General features: G+C 41.3%; 1 protein-coding gene and 2 long non-coding RNA genes across 4 annotated transcripts in view; 1 reads left to right on the top strand and 2 right to left on the bottom strand.

Moving 5' to 3' along the window:
* The window catches only part of LOC140593784 (uncharacterized), a 44,185-nt gene extending 43,467 nt beyond the window's left edge, over positions 1–718 (bottom strand). The window contains exon 1 of the long non-coding RNA XR_011994087.1: positions 699–718. This is a non-coding gene — a long non-coding RNA (uncharacterized lncRNA). The remainder of the gene's footprint in view (positions 1–698) is intronic.
* Positions 719–2,738: 2,020 nt separating this feature from the next.
* Positions 2,739–11,151, bottom strand: LOC140594000 (uncharacterized). 2 transcript variants are annotated; one of them, XR_011994556.1, is made up of 3 exons: positions 9,867–10,205; positions 5,259–5,363; positions 2,739–3,037 (listed from the first exon to the last, which is right to left on the bottom strand). It is a non-coding gene; the product is annotated as an uncharacterized lncRNA (long non-coding RNA). The 2 variants fall into 2 exon arrangements; XR_011994555.1 differs by lacking the exon at positions 2,739–3,037 and having other exon boundaries at positions 9,867–11,151.
* An 838-nt stretch (positions 11,152–11,989) lies between these two features.
* Positions 11,990–16,500, top strand: part of LOC140594022 (uncharacterized) — a 90,499-nt gene continuing 85,988 nt past the window's right edge. The window contains exons 1-2 of the mRNA XM_072722149.1: positions 11,990–13,164; positions 13,639–13,837. Of these exons, the coding sequence (XP_072578250.1) occupies positions 11,990–13,164; positions 13,639–13,645 (1,182 nt within the window). The 3' untranslated portion in view covers positions 13,646–13,837. The remainder of the gene's footprint in view (positions 13,165–13,638; positions 13,838–16,500) is intronic.

The raw sequence follows: 16,500 nt of genomic DNA, 5'->3' as shown, positions 1-16,500 counted from the left end.
AGATCCATTTGGCTTCTTGGTGAAAAAGAGTATGTCACTCATAAAGGAAAGGAAACAAGATAGATAAATAGAAAATGAAGGTCCAGGTAATCACTTTGGCTGCAATATTCATTGATAGAAGATCAACACTTGCAAAGAGACTCAAGGAAAGAAAATATGATACAAGGATCTTATATCCAGCAAAGTCATCTTCCAAGTATAAAGTATATAGACAAAACAGTATTTACTGTAAAATAGCAGCATACATTTTTCATACAAGCCTTTCTGGAAGAAAGGTTATAGTTAGGTAAGAAGTGAATGGAAAGATCCTGGCAAAAGACTATTAGGGAGAATTTATTTATTTGCTTATTTTTAAAGATTTTATTTATTTATTTATTTATTTATTTATTTATTTATTTATGTATTTATTCATGGGAGACACAGAGAGAGAGACAGAGGGAGAAGCAGGCTCCATGCAGGGAGCCCGATACGGAACTCCAGGATAGTGCCCTGGGCGGAAGGCAGGCGCTAAACCACTGAGTCACCCAGGGATCCTCCAGTGGAATGAATTTAATATATTCAACTAAAAATTGAAATCATAAAAACCAAGGCAGGAATAGGAATAACAGGATAGAATATAAATATTAGATATTCTGATAATATCAAATGAATAAATGAAAACAAAATAATTTGGATATTAAAATAATTCTCTTTATTACCTTATGCACAATAGCTTGCAGTCAAAGGACATCTTTTAAAATGATAAATTCGGGCAGCCCGGTGGCACAGCGGTTTAGTGCAGCCTGCAGCTCGGAGTGTGATCCTGGAGACCTGGAATCGAGTCCCACGTCGGGCTCCCTGCGTGGAGCCTGCTTCTTCCTCTGCCTGTGTCTGTGCCTCTCTCTCTCTCTCTCTCTGTGTCTCTATAAATAAATAAATTAAAAAAATAAAATGATAAATTCAGGGACAAAAGCATACAGATTTCATACAAAGATAAACACACAAGGAAGATAATATTAAGTGACGGAGCAGAGGAAGGTATGAGGGAGGAAGAGAATGCAAGATTTTTTTCTCATAATGAATACAAAGGGGAGCCTAAATATTTTATTCAAAAGTCTCATTATAAAAATAATCACTTAAAAACTTACTAAATATTAGAGTAGTCATAATATATATGTATAATGTAGCTATATATGTAGATTATATATGTATAATATATCAGAAGTCATATATATTTATACTCAAACATAAGCACAAATATATACAAAATCTGATATAGCACATCACTTTAGAGTCACAGGAAAGAAGGAGGGAAAGGAGGAGGAGGAAAAAAGGGGGAAGAAGGAGGAAAGGGAGAGGAGAAAAACGGGGAAGAAGAGGAGAAAGAAAACAGAATAATTCCATAAATATTCTTTTTTATAATTGAGCTTTAATGAATAGTAGGAAACAATTCAGCATTGCTTCCACTCTCCAAGGGTAGGTTTTCTTTGTTATAAATATTGTTAAATGTTTCCCCAGGCAAGTGAAATATTTTAATGTAGAACTATAGACAAAATATAAATGAATATTGGAGGATATGTATCAATGATGAGTTTGAGAACTTGAAAATCTTTTACCTTAATATTGTCTCTCCGAATTAATTATTTAATGAATATTTTATTATTATCATAAAGAAAAAGAATTGTATTGGAAAGGGACAGGGAAGGCAATTAGCTGTATGTGATTATTTAAAAAAGAGCAAGTGGTAGGAACATGTGAAGGTATCTTTTTATTTTGATTATTTTCACATATCTGGTTACAGAATCTATCATCTTTTCAGTGCTTCAAAATGCACTAGAATAGTAGTTACTGTATACAGGCAGGATTATTTTTTTACTTGTTTGTCTTGTTTTTATAGTTTTCTGCCTTATTCCTAGCACCTAACACCATACCTGATCTGATATATGGTAGATGCTCATTGATAGTTGTTGAATGAGAGATCATTTTTGGAGAAATGTTCTTGTATTGATTCTTGTTCGCAAAGCTAATGGAAAAGAAACTATCAGGTTAAAAACTGTTTGCGCCTAATAATTATTTTCATCAAATGAAAACACTTCCAGTCATGAGATCAACACAAGAAAGCATTTCATAGACTAAAACATGCAGCCATAAATATATGGAAAAGTTATAATCATTGTTTATACACATACTAAAAAAATAACTCTATATTGAGTAGTATGTAACCTAAAATTAGAGAAAATAGCTGACATTTTGCTCAACGAATTATTGCTTGCAATAGCCCCAATTGGGGAAACATCTATATTTTCTCATATTCTCAGGGCTTTTGACGTGTGTTGCTAAGTTGCCTATTCACCTATTGATATGTCTACAAGCACCTTACCACATATATTCCCTGAACAACTGTAAATTATTGTGCATTAAAAAATCATTTTCAGTTATGACAGCCTAGTGAACGATATCTGGTTATCAGTTGATCACAATTAACATTGGACTACTTAAACGCAATTATTGATTACTTGTATTTCCTCCTTTGAAAATTTCTAAGCATAACAGCTTTTTTCTGTTTCTCTATTACTATTTTTTCAAATGACCATTTTATCTCTTTTTTGTTTAAGGATATCAGATTTTTATTTCACTATTTTTTGGAAAATTATATTCTCTCACATTTTTTTTGCCTAAGTCTTTTGTTTTGAAATTTTATGATTTTTGACATGCAGAAATCTTATATTTATTTAAGCTAAACTTTATATATGGATATATATACACATATATATTCACACCCTTCAAAAATAATTTGTGCCTATTATAATTCTTCAAAATATATCTTTGAGTAATATCTTATTTTAAAATATATTTTGAGACACATACATTATCTACATTTTGCAATAGGAATTTAATCTCTCCAGCATCATTATTGAAACAAATTGATCCTCTACCTACAGGTGTCAACAGCTGAATATTTGCTTCACTTGCATTTCTTCTGAGGCCTTCTTTGGTGTTCCATTGATTCATTTTGTTGAGAATGTATGGTGCATTGCTCTTACTTATTTTTATTTTTCTGATGTTAGAGGTAAAAATATTCAATTGTCATTTGTTAAATAAATCATTACATTCAATGGTTCAAAAATGTTTCAAACTAATTGAGAAGCTGTACATTTAGAATTCTTACTTCCACCCAATCCTCACTCATCTTGAGACCACTATATTACTATGTTTTTGTTATTATATTACTTTTTCTTCACACAAATAAAGCAAACAGGAATATGTACTTATATTTCGTCCTCTTAAAAAAAGTTGACAATCTATAGAGAGTGTTCTTCAAGTAACGTAGCATTATAGCCTGCAATTTTTCTGTACCTGTGTGTTTAAACCTCAGTTTATTTAACTTGTTTTTATTTGTGGAAGCTTTAATAGTTTCTAGTCTTCTGCTGTTACAAATGATGTAACAGAGAAACACTTTACAAATGGACTTTATTATTGTGCAGATGTATCTTTACTATAAAACATGCAAGGTAGTACTCATATGTCAAATTTTTCATTACTTACTCTAACGTATTCATGGTTTTACCTCAGAAAATTTGGACAGCTGGTATTGGGAGGACAACTCTTCTTTATCCTGAGAAAATCTGGCCTTAGCTGTGGCTAAGTTAGAGGAAAATACAGCATGGAGAATTTACTCCTGTTCTGATCTGCCTCTGCCTACAAATGATACATGGCACCTCTTATTATAATCTGTTGGCTGGAATCAAGAACATGCCCACCAACCCAACACTAAAGAAGTAGGTTGAGAAATATTTTGAAGTACATGGAAAATGCAAAATTACTTTCTGTACAATGGTTAAACCAAATAGAACCAAATAGTTTTTTGTTTATTTCTTCCCACACATTCTGCCAAACAGAAGCAAATCTCTATCCAGTAATTGTACCCAAAGAGAATCTCATGTATTTTTCAAACTACTAGCATAAAACAGGCACACTCAAGAGGTAACTGGAAAAAATCTAATGATAGAGAGTTATACAAGGTGGTATTTATACAGGAGTTGGGATGATTAAGGGAAATGTAAAGAATGGTGAAGCGCCTGCCCTGAACATGAAGCAGCAGCAAGCAATCAATGCGTCTTTTACCCCTTAGACGTGAAGGGATAAAGAAGGGAACGGCTATCAGAACGCTCTTAGAAATACAGTCGTGTAACGCATGACCAGAAGCTGTGGACAGTAGTAGAGAAATACACATGTTTAAAAACAAAACAAAACAAAAACACCACCACCAACAATAAAAAACACACAAACCCTCAAACGAGCAGAGAGAAACACAGAGAAATAAGAAACCTGATATGTATCTCTCTTTCATCTTCCTCTAGCTTCCAACGTGTGCATTCCATGGGCTGATCACAACTAGCAGCAGAAGCAAGACAACCAGATTGATGAAGTCCATGGAGGTCAGCCTCTGCAACACAGCAGGATTGGGATGGGTGGAAGGTAAGTCTGGGATGAGCAAATGGGGAATATCCAGTTCATCACAAACCCTCAGGTAATGTCACATAGTTTCTTCATATGTTCAAATGTGGTTCCTTTGAGTCCAGAGCTCAATGGTCTAAAATGACAGGGCATCAGCTTTCATCTCTCCATAAATTCATACAGAAAATACATGGTAGATCAAAGGCAGAATTACTACATTCAATAATAGACAAATATATCAAGCACTTGTCCACAGAAATTTTGGAATTCCTGCTGGGAAGACAGAGTGAAGTTGTTCTATCCTGGGGAGTTCTCCTTTCTCTCTAGCAAGAGTGTGAGGAGATACATAAAACAAGCAAATGTGATAATGTAGATTCTCTGTGTAATATAAGTGCCTGACATGAAGCTTTTTGTTGTTGATGGTGGTGTTGTATGAGCGGTTGACATTAGGTTTTTTTATGGCCAAGAAATTTTTATTAAAAGACAGTCATCTTGAATAAATATATTATTAGTTCTGTGACCCAACTACTAGCAAAACAACCAGGCATGGAATTAGGCCACCCCCACCATGAAGTTTCCTTTCGCAAAAAAGCCTTAGTTAGCTGAGATACTTGACAGCTTGAGTGACCCTGCTTTTACATCCCCACCCCTAATTCCTGCTCTTATGCTTTAAATTAGCTGGTGAAAAGTGAACGCATGAAACTCTAAACACTCCACACTTGAACCCTAATAAAGGCAGAACCCCAAGTTCAGGGTTGTCTGTCTCTCTGTCCGTCCCTTTCTCTCTCCATCTTCTATGTCTCTCACCCCCTTCTCTCTACCTTGCCTTTACTCTGTGCCTTTGGCATGCCATATTCCCTCCAGGACGTGTGAGTAATAAATCTTGTTCTTCGAAGTTCCTTGATGATTTCTTGCCGAAATGTGTCCTATAACCAAAATAAAAATCATATGAGCCAGTGCAGCCACAGTGTTAGCAATCTTGAAGATTCACTACAAATCCAGAATAGGCAAAGGTATAGAAACATAAAATAAATGACGATTGCTTATGGCTTGGAAGGTAGCTGGGATCATAAGGTGGTGAAAGCTAAAGGGTACTGGATTTTTTTTTTAAGGTTTTACTTTTTTAGAGTAGCTTTAGGTTGCCAACAAGACTGAGAGGGAGGGAGAGATCCCATCTCTCCCCCTATATCCCACACACATTATCCCATTATCAACAATCACCCTACTTTTTTTTTCTACCAAAAGGGAAACCTACTTTGACAGATCATAATCACCTAAAGTCTATAGTTCACCTTAGGGTTCACTCTTGGTGTTATTCATCCTGTAGGTTTGAATGAATATATAATGACATACATACATCATTATAATATCATACAGAGTATTTTCACTGTACTAAAAATCCTCTGTGCTCTACCTTTTCATTTTCCCAACCACCCCGACCCCAGCTGACCACAGATACTTTTATTGTCTCCAGAGTTTTATCTTTTCCAGAATGTCACATATTTGGAATCATGTAGCCTTCTCTATTTGTTTCTATTACTTACTAAAATGTTAATATATATGCTAATATACTAGTACTGAAAGTTCTTCATTGTCTTTTTGTGGCTTGATAGCTCATTTATTTTTAGTGCTAGATAAATATTTATTCATTCATTCATTCATCCATTCACTCATTCACTCTTCTACTCAAGGCCATGTTGGTTTTTTCCAACTTTTGGCAAATTAAACTGAAGCTGCTATAAACATACATGTGCCAGTTTTTGTGTGGGCACGATTTTCTATTTATTTGAGTAAATACCAAGGAGAATATGGCTAGATTATATATTAAGAGTATGTTTAGTTTTGCAAGAAACTTTGAAATTGTCTTCCAAGTGCCTGTTCCTCTTTTGATCCTCACCAATAGTGTGTGAAATTTCCTCTTGCTTCCTATCCTTACTAGGACCTGGTGTTGTCAGTGTTCTGGATTTTGGCCATTCTAGTAAGTGTGTGCGGGTATCTCCCTGTTATTTTCATTTTCATTTGCCTGATAACATATATTGTGAAGCATTTTTTAATACGTGTATCTGCCATTTGTGTATTTTCTTTGGTAAAGTATCAGTTAAGGTCTTTGGCTTATTTTTATTTATTATTATCTTTATTTTTAAAGATTTATTTATTTTTATTTTACATAAAGAGAATGTGCAAGCAGGGGGAGGGACAAAGGAAGAGGGAGAGTGAGAATTCTTAAGCAGATTCCCCACTGTGCATGGAGCCAAATGGGAGGCTTGATTCCAGGACCCCAAATTATGACCCACGCCAAAATCAAGAGTCAGATGCTTAACCAACTGAGTCACCCAGGTGCCCCTAACCTATCTTTGGCTTATTTTAAAATTGAGCTGTTTGTTTTCCTATTATTGAGTTTTAAGACTTCTTTGCATATTTAAGGGGCCCCTGAATGCTCAGTCGATTAAGTGACCAATTCTTGGTTTGGCTCAAGTCATAATCACATAGGTAGTGAGGTAGAATGGGAGCCTGGCGTTCCTTCCCCACACTGAGCCCCACCTCAGGGTCTGAGCTCAGCAAGGAGTCTTCTTGAGGATTCTCTTCCTTTGCTCCTACCCCCACTCATGCTTCCCATGCATCTTCTTTCACTCTCTTTCTTTCTAAAATAAATAAATAAATCTTGTAAATAAAAAAGAGTTCTTTGTATATTTTGGATAATGGTTTTTTATCAGGTGCATTTTTTGGAAAAAAATATTACCCATTCTGCGGCTTATCTTCTAATTCTCTTGATATTGATTTTCATTGAGCAAAAGCTTTTAAATTTAATGAAATTCAGCTTATCTTTTTTTTTTCATGGATCTTGCCTTTGGTGGTGTGGTAAAAAGACCTTATGATAGCCAAGGTAATCTAGGTTTTCTAATATACTATCTTCATGGAGTTTTATAGTGTTCTTTTTCACATGTAGGTGAGTTATTTTTTGTAAAGGGTACAAGATTTGTGTAGGCCAGTGTTTTTGCAGATGATTGCCCAATTTTTCAGCATCATTTGTTGCAGAGACTATCTTTATTGTATTACCTTTCCTCCTTTGTCAAAGATCAGTTGACTGTATTTATGGAGATCTATTTCTGGGATCTCTGTTTTGGCCCATTACTCTATTTGTCTGTTCTTTTGTCAATGCCACACTGCCTTGATTACGATAGCTGAGTAGTAAGTCTTAAAACCAAGTAGCATCTGCCCTCCAACTCTGTTGTTCTCCCTCAATAGTGTGTTGGCTATTCTAGATATTTTGTCTCTCCATATAAATTTTAGAATTAATTTTTGATACATATAAAATAACCTGATGGGATTTTAATTGGTATTACATTGATAGCTCCCTCTATCCCCCCCTTTATATATATATTTTTTTACATTTTCATAATATTGAATCATCTTGTCCATAAAAATAGAATATATCTCCATTTATTTAGTTTTTGTTTGTTTTTTTTTGTTCATCTAAGTATTTCATTTTTTACTTATTTATTTGTTTATTTATTCAGAGAAAGAGAGAGAGAGAGAGAGAGAGAGAGAGAGAGAGAGGCAGAGACACAGGTAGAGGGAGAATCAGGCTCCATGCAGGGAGCCTGATGTGGGACTCGATGTCGGGTCTCCAGGATCAGGCCCTGGGCCGAAGGTGGTGCTAAACCGCTGAGCCACCTGGGCTGCCCTAAGTATTTCATTTTTGAGACTGTTAATGTAAATGGTATTGTGGGGTCTTTTTTTCCAATTCTTTATGTAAATTACAGTTAACCATTCAATATTAGTTTCAGGTGCTGAACCTAGTGATTCATCACTTATATACAATACCCCATGCTCATCAAAAGTGGTCTCCTTAATACCCATCCCCCATGTAATGCATCCCCTGCTCACCAGGGAAGAGTGATCATTAGTTCCTTCTATGTAGCTAAGAGTCTGTTTCCTGGTTTGCCTCTCTTTTACCCCCTGTTCATCTGTTCTGCTTCTTAAGTTCCATATATGAGTGCAATCATAAGGCATTTATCTTACTTGACTGACTTACTTTGCTTAGCATAATACTCCATAGCTCCATCCACGTTGTTGCAAATGGAAAGATTTCATTCTTTTTATGGCTGAGTAATATCCCATTTATTTATATATACACATTTGCTTATCTGTTCATCAGTCGATGGCATTTGGGCTCTTTCCATAATTTGGCTATTGTTGATAATGTTGCTATAAACACTGGGGTGAATGTATCCCTTTGAATTAGTATTTTTATATCCTTTGGGTTAATACACAGTAGTGTAATTCCTTGATCATAAGGTAGTTCTATTTTTAACTTTTTCAGGAAATTCTGTACTATTTTTCAGAGTGGCTACACCGGTTTTCATTTCCACCAACAGTGTGAGAGGTTTCCCCTTAAAATACAACATCCATTCATAATAAAAACCCTCAGCAAAGTAGGGATAGAGGGAATCTATATCAACATCACAAAGGTCATATGTGAAAAACCCACAGCTAATATCATTGTCTGTGGGGAAAACAGAGCTTTTCCTCTATGGTCAAAAACAAGACAGTGTGGTCCACTCTCACCCGTTGTTATTTAACATAGCAGTGGAAGTCCTACCCTCAACAGTCAGACAGCAAAAAGAAATAAAACACATCCAAATTGGCAAGGGAGAAGTCAAACTTTCACTATTTACAGATGACATCATACTCTATACGGAAAACCTAAAAGACTCTACCAAAAAGTTGCTAGAACTGGCACGCAAGTTCAGTACAGTCACAGGTTAGAAAATCAACATACAGATATCTGTTGCATTTCTACACATCAATAGTGAAACAGCAGAAAGAGGAATTAAAGAATTGATTCATTTACAATTGCACTCAAATCCATAAGATATTTGGAGTAAACTCAACGAAAGAGGTGAAAGTCCTGTATTCTGAAAACTATAATATACTGATGAAAGAAACTAAAGAGGATGCAAAGAAATGGAAAAACATTCCATGCTCATGGATCAAAAGAACATATATTGTTAACATATCTATAATACTGAATGCAATCTACATATTTAATACAATTCCTATCAAAATACCACCAGGATTTTTCACAGTGCTAGAACACACAATCCTAAAATTTGTATGGAACTATAAAAGACCTTGAATAGCCAAAGCAATCTTGAAAAAGAAAAAGCTGCAGGCATCACAAATCTGGACTTCAAGCTGTATTACAGAGCTGCAGTGATTAAGACAGTGTGGTACTGGCACAAAAACAGACGAAAATCAGTGGAACAGAGTAGAGAACCCGGAAATGGATTCTGACAACTATATGGTCAGCTGATCAACAAAGCAAGAAAGAATATCCACTGGAAAAAAAGTCACTTTAACAAAAAATAGTGCTGGGAAAACTGGACAGCAACATGCAGAAGAATGAAACTGGACCACTTTCTTACGTTCAAATGGATTAAAGATCTAAATGTGAGATCTGAAACCATCAAAATCCAAGAGGAGAACACAGGCAGCAACCTTTTTGACACCAACTGTAGCAACTTCTTATTACATATGTCTCCTGAAGGGAAAGAAAAACAAAAATAGACTATTGGGATTCATCAATGTAAAAAGCTTTTGCACAGTGAAGGAAACAATCAACAAAACTAAAAGGCAACCTTGTAGAATAGGAGAAGATATTTGTTAATGACATATCTGATAAAGGGTTAGTATCCAAAATCTATAAAGAACTTATCAAACTCAACACCCAAAAAATGAATCATCCAGATAAGAAATGAGGAGAAGGCATGAATGGACATTTTTCCAAATAAGACATAGAGATGGCTAACAGACTCAACATCAATGAAAACATGCTCAACATCAATCATCAGGGAATTACAAATCAAAAGTACAAAAGATCTCATTTCACACCTGTCAGAATGGCTAAAATTAACAACATAGGAGACAAGTGTTGGCTAGGCATTGTGTTTTTAATTTCAAATTCCACTTGTTCATTGCTGGCATGTAGGAAATCAGTTGACCTTTGTATATTAACCTGTCATTCTGTAGCCTCGCTATACTCATTTAATAGTTCCAGAAATATTTTTGTTGAATTTTCAGACTTCTACATAGATAGGAGTGGAGTGAAGAGAAATTAAGAAAAATGGAGTGCTTTGGCATGTTTCAAAATGGTTTCTCTTCCCCTTCCCTGCTGTAAGCCCCAGGGAATTTTTTTAATAGTATTTATTGTGGGAATCTGATGGAGCTCCTAGAAGTGAGTCTAACAGTATTGTGGGAGTTTCTTCTATGACTAGATCCCCTTGGAGTTTTTAATCCCCAGAGTTGTTTGCTCTGAGACTCCAGAAATTCAAGTTTTCAAGTACAAGTACAGTTCAAATTTTCATCTCAGGCCTGGTTCCTACAGGTGTTTCCGCTTGTGAGTGTCTGCTCCAGGTAAGCTATGACTCCCTCCTGTTATTCATTCACCTTTCTATATATCCAATCTTGGGATCAGTGATTTTTCCTGTGTCTTCCCCCTCTTAAAGATCTGAGAAGAGTTGATTTTTAAGTCTATTCAGCTTGTTTACTTGTTGTTAGGACAGAGAGTTGACTTCTCAGCTTCCTATGTGCAGAACTGGAAATCACAGTTCCAGTAATGAAATGTTCTAAAATCGTGGAGATGGTTGTACATATCTCTGAATAGGAAAAGACCAATGAATTGTACATTTTAAATGGGTGAATAGTGTGGTATGTGAGATATAGCTCAACAAAGTTGTTTAAAAATATTTGGATTCTAAACAATATAAATGTTTTGTATGCCTGTGTCCCTGAGGTGTTATACCAGTCTTTCTAGAGAATATGTGCAAACGTTGTGATTTATGGTGAACACCTGTTCTCCTGGGTTTCTGGAGCCTCAGAAACTGGTCTTGTAGGCAATGGCTATATACCTACGTGGTGGACCACCAATAAAAGCCTTGGCGTTGTAGGCTCAGGTGACTTCACTGGTAGACAATACTTCAAACAGGTTTCCTCATCTTGTTGCTAGGGAAATTAACCATGTCCTCTACTGACGGAGAACTTTCGGGAGCTTACATCTGGTTTCCTTCAGACTTTGCCCCATGTACTATTTTCCTTTAATCATTTTGCTTTAAAAAAATCACTTTGCTTTTTGTCCATTTGCTGTAATAAGCCATAATTATGTGTACAAGAACTTCTGAGCCCTGTGGGTTCTAGCAAATCACTGAATCTGGTGATAGTCTTGGAAACCTCTGACATAGCTGCTTAGGGAAAGTCTTATGTAGAGATCAGCAGCCCTCTTCCTTATCTGGAACATGTAGGAGCAAAGATTGTAAAGATGTGAAAAGGGAGTGTGTAGAAAACTCATGCCTATCTTTAACTCCTCACTTGAAAGTGACACAGAGATTGGAAATTATACGGTTCCTCACTGCTGGACAGGGCATCTTGGCAACGTAAGGTAAAATAGGAACTCTGGTGAGTGATGCTGCAGGCAGGCAGGTGCGCCGCTCCCTACACTTAGCCTCCCCCCGCCCCCTGCCGTCTCTCCCTTTGCTGCTGAGAGCGTTGGAGAATGTGCTGCAGCTGGTGCGTGGGCAGGTGCAGCCCCCGTCTGCTCTCGGAGTCCGCATGCGCACAAGCACCTCGCACCCAGGACCTGGCCCAGGCCCCACGGATCCCAGAACCTGCCGGGGACGTGGCTAACCCCGCCCCCTCGCGGTGGCGATTGGCTGAACCGTTCCTGAGGGAAGGCGCGGTCAAGGCGGGCGACGGTCTCCCCTGTGAAGTCGGGGCGAGACGTGTCCAAGGAGGTGAGACCGTGGGAGGGGTGTGGGCGGGGGTCGGGTCCTCCCTGCCCCAAGGGTCCTCGAGAAGCCTGTTGGTTTCTCCCGGCGCTTGTCTCCTCCCACCGCCTCCTCTCATTGGCCAGGCCCGGGAGGCGGGTGCGCTCCCATTGGCCGGGGGCGCTGTCTGTCCCTGCCAGGGTGGGGGCGGGGCCTCCGCCGCGCTGAGCTTGCCCTTGGGTCTGGCGCTCGGTAGAGCTGCCGCCGCCGCTGCCGCCGGTGCCCCTGCTGCTGCTGCAGCTCGAGCATCCGGGAGCCGCCGCCGCCGCCGCCGCCGCCGCCGGTGCCTCTGCTGCTGCTGCAGCTCGAGCATCCGGGAGCCGCCGTCGCCGCCGCCAGCGCTGCGTCCACCGCCGCCACCTCCCCTGCCAGAACCTCGAGACACCCCGAGCGCGAGCAGCGGCTGCTGCTTGCCTGCGTCCCCTCTGCCCCCCTTCCCTTCCGTGACCTGCCCACCCCTGCAGCCCTCCCCTGCACCTTCTCCAACACCCCGGGTCCCTGCACCACCTGCTCGGGCAGCCCCGGAGGGCTCTGGGACTTGCGGTGCGAGCCGAGGGGAAGGCGAGCTCCGACCCGGTGCCTGCCTGACGGGCTGTCGCGGCTGCACCAGCAGCAGCAGCAGCAGCAGGAGACACTCTTTCGCCCACCGCAACCCCATTCTGCGGGTGCATCGCAGCTGCCGCTTCTGCTGCCTCCAGTCCGGGTCCGAGGGTTCGAGCACCGCAGCGGGGACCGAGGGTCCAGCGGGCGCCAGGAGGACGCCGGCGGCCCCTGCACTCTGGGGCCCCCGTCACCAGCATCTTCTCGCCCCCCTCGTTCCTTCCCAGCCCCTTAGAGAAGGGACCGTGATGTGGAGACGCAGCGCCGTCCTCCGCTTCTACAGCTCTGCGGGCTCCTCTACCAGGTCATCCCCGCCCCGCCGCGGGAGCATCAGCTTCACGCCCTTCCCCATCACCCCCACTGCACCCCGCATTTCCACTCCGCCCCTTCCAGTCCCCTAGTCCCCGGCGATGTGCAACCACCCCCCCTACTCCCCAGTGCGGCAGGGGCAGCTGCAGTTGGCTCCAGCCCCTCGGATCTCCGGCCCTGGCTCAGCCTTGCACTCCCAGCAGGCAGCGCCGTGCGCGGCACCTTCCGCCTCTTCACCCAGCTGAGCTGCCTCCATCCCTCACTCAGTCCCCGCCAGCAGCACCCCCCACCCCTCCCGCCTTCCGGCGAGCACCTGGTGCCTTCTCTGAACAACACACCCTCCAACCCACCCCGACCGGCCACCTCCCACATCATGCTCCTGACCGGCCCTCTCCATCCTCGTCCTCCCCCTTTCCGGGTCGCCTTGCTCTTTTCTCTGCTTCCCACCATCACATCCGTGTGTCTTTAGAAAGTGAGTGAGAGCCTGTGAGCGAGCTACCGAGATGGCGAGAACAGCAGCAGCGGCAGCGCCATGTGCACTGCAGTGACATCCCCGGGGGCAGGTGTGTCGTGAGACGTGTCATGCACCTCCGAAGGGAGAAGAGACTGTCTGGGATGTAAAGGAGAGAGCGAGAGAAAAGAAGAAGGAAAAGAAAAAGAAAAAGGAGGTAAGGAGAGAAAGAATAAATCAAGAAATAAACAAGGGAAAGGGGAAGGGAAAAGTTAAAAGACTCAAAGCTACTTTATCAACAAGCCTGTTTTTTAAAATTAATCAGCCTATCTGGTTTTCTTTTCCTTTCTTTTCTTTTTTTTTCTTTTTTTCTTTAAGCAAAGAAATCTATGCACCTAAGCAGTTACTTTACTGCGAAGGGATTTCCGCTCGGATTCCCGACCTCTCTATGGCTCTGCTCCTGCTGCTTCTTTCCGTCATTAATATTGTCCTTTCACGTGAAATGTACGAACCCCTGCGATGGCGGTGGGGGGAACCGCACAAAACGCTGTTATGATGCAAATCACTGGGTTTGGATGCAGAGCAGCTGGGGAACCGGGGTGCACTTTTCCTCAGATCCTCCCTTTTGCAGGAGGAGGAGGGGGCCCTGTGGAAGGGGAGGACGACGCTGGTGATGAAGTGAATGGCCATGTGCAGAGTAGGAGGGCGTGGGGAAAGCGCACTTGGGGGGTGGTGAGGTGGGGGCGGCAGGCCAGGGCTGGGGGGGCCGGGGCCGGCGGGCGGAAAGTTGTTGCTTTGAAGAGAGGAGTCATACAGGGATGCGGGAGTGAGATACAGGAAGGATGGATGCGAAACGATGGACTATAGGATTTTCAAAGCTAGGTGACTCTTGATTTCTTGCTAAATCTTTGCCCACCTCTAACCCCTCTGTCGTCATTTCTGTAGTTGTGTGAAGGATAAGTTGATCAAATTTATTTGTCCCTTGGTAAAATGAATCTGGAAGTAAGACATAAGTAGACCGCAGCCGTGCAAAACCAATTGGACTTTGGAGGATTTAAATGAGGTCAGTGAACCGTCTTTCAGCAAGTCCTTGGAATGCATCCTGCCTCCTATCCTGCAGGATATGGACTGGGATGGATTTTATTTATGCATATTTATGATGTGAAGGAAAACACAGTGGACAGAGTTTTTCTGAATTAACTAACTGACCTTGCGGAGGTATTTCTTACCATCTTTTTTTGTGTTTTATGTTAAATGTGAATTCCAGATATGTCATGTGCCAGCATCCCCGAGAAAGCCGGCAGCCTTCTCCCTGCTTACACTGCCTCGTCCCATTTCCCACCGTTCGCACTCCCACCCTCTCACAAGTACCCCGGGAGGCTGACACATCACTTGGGTCTCTAATCCATGCTGAAACGTGTTCCTAGATGCCCTATTTCACCTCTCAGTAACTTGCATTTCTCAACTCTGCATGTGTGTGTGTGTGCGCGTGCGCTCTACACCGGGTAGTGGGAGTGTGAGGTGGGGAAATCAGTTAATTCGGTGATTGTGATGAAAACTCGACACCGCTGGATGTGTTTTCCCTGCCAATCTGTGCGTGCTGGCCACGGCACGTCATTGCACACACTGCTGGGCTGGTGTGAGATTATTTATTATAGAGCATGTGGGCAAAGGACTGCACTTGGGGGGCGCCTCCTCTGCCTTCAACATTTCCCACGAATTGTCGATTCACTGCACTGCAAAATAACTGTCTGCTGGTGTCTCATTCTCTCAGCCTGGAGGAGGATTTTCTCTCTCTCTACCCGGAGAGATTCCATCAGCTGCATTCTCTTTTATTAAAAACATGGGTCTCGGGATCCCTGGGTGGCGCAGCGGTTTGGCGCCTGCCTTTGGCCCAGGGCGCGATCCTGGAGACCCGGGATCGAATCCCACGTCGGGCTCCCGGTGCATGGAGCCTGCTTCTCCCTCTGCCTGTGTCTCTGCCTCTTTCTCTCTCTCTCTGTGTGTGTGTGACTATTAAAAAAAAAAAAAAAAAAAAAAAAAACATGGGTCTCTTGTATTAAGTACGTAAGCCAATTATTTAAAAAGTGCTGCTTTTCACAGCAGATTAGAGGTGGTGGTGGAAGGGGTGTGGGCATGCCAGAGAAAATGCACCACTGCAACCCACAGCAGCACCAGCATCAGGTCCAAATATATAAATAAATAAGCGTCCTCTACAGCAACCAGGGAGAAAGCACCAGCCCAACAAGGTCTGTGTACTTATGAGCATCTTAGATCAGGCCATGTTAAGACACCAAAGGACAGAAGAGGATTTAAAATGAAAAAAAAAAAAAAAACTAGAGGGGGGGTGCAAAGCACCACTGGATTGTCGTCTCATGTTTATGGCTGCCTCACATTGATCAAACACTGCTCCACAGACACATCGCACTTTGTTGATATTGTCAGTTCCTGCTCAAACAAATTGCTCAGGCCTTCCTTGTTTTACTCTTGGCCAAAAACATTGCTTCAGGGTTGAGGTTTATGTTTCTCCCACCATCCTACACTTTTATTAGGACTTGGTTAGGTTGTAAAATGAAAAGCTTTATTTCCTGGACACAGATTAAACACTTAGCAGGTCTTTCCTTTCCATGTGCAGAGAAAGAAGGGTGGTGGCGGAACTAGTGAGCAACTAACTGATTTTGGCTAGAGGGAGTCTGTTCTGCCTGCTGGTAGTTATGACTAGGCAAATGCTATAGGCAGTCTACTGCTTCTTATTTTTAGCTTTATCGGAACTATGGTGGTATTCTGTGACTTAAGTAATACTGATCAATTAATTTAGCATCTCTATTATTATCCCCTTTCTTGCACTATGCCTTATTTTAGACAAGAAGACTCATTTGA

Source organism: Vulpes vulpes, chromosome 9, assembly GCF_048418805.1.
Source record: "Vulpes vulpes isolate BD-2025 chromosome 9, VulVul3, whole genome shotgun sequence".
Lineage (NCBI taxonomy): Eukaryota > Metazoa > Chordata > Mammalia > Carnivora > Canidae > Vulpes > Vulpes vulpes.
This window is presented reverse-complemented; position numbering and strand designations above follow the sequence as displayed.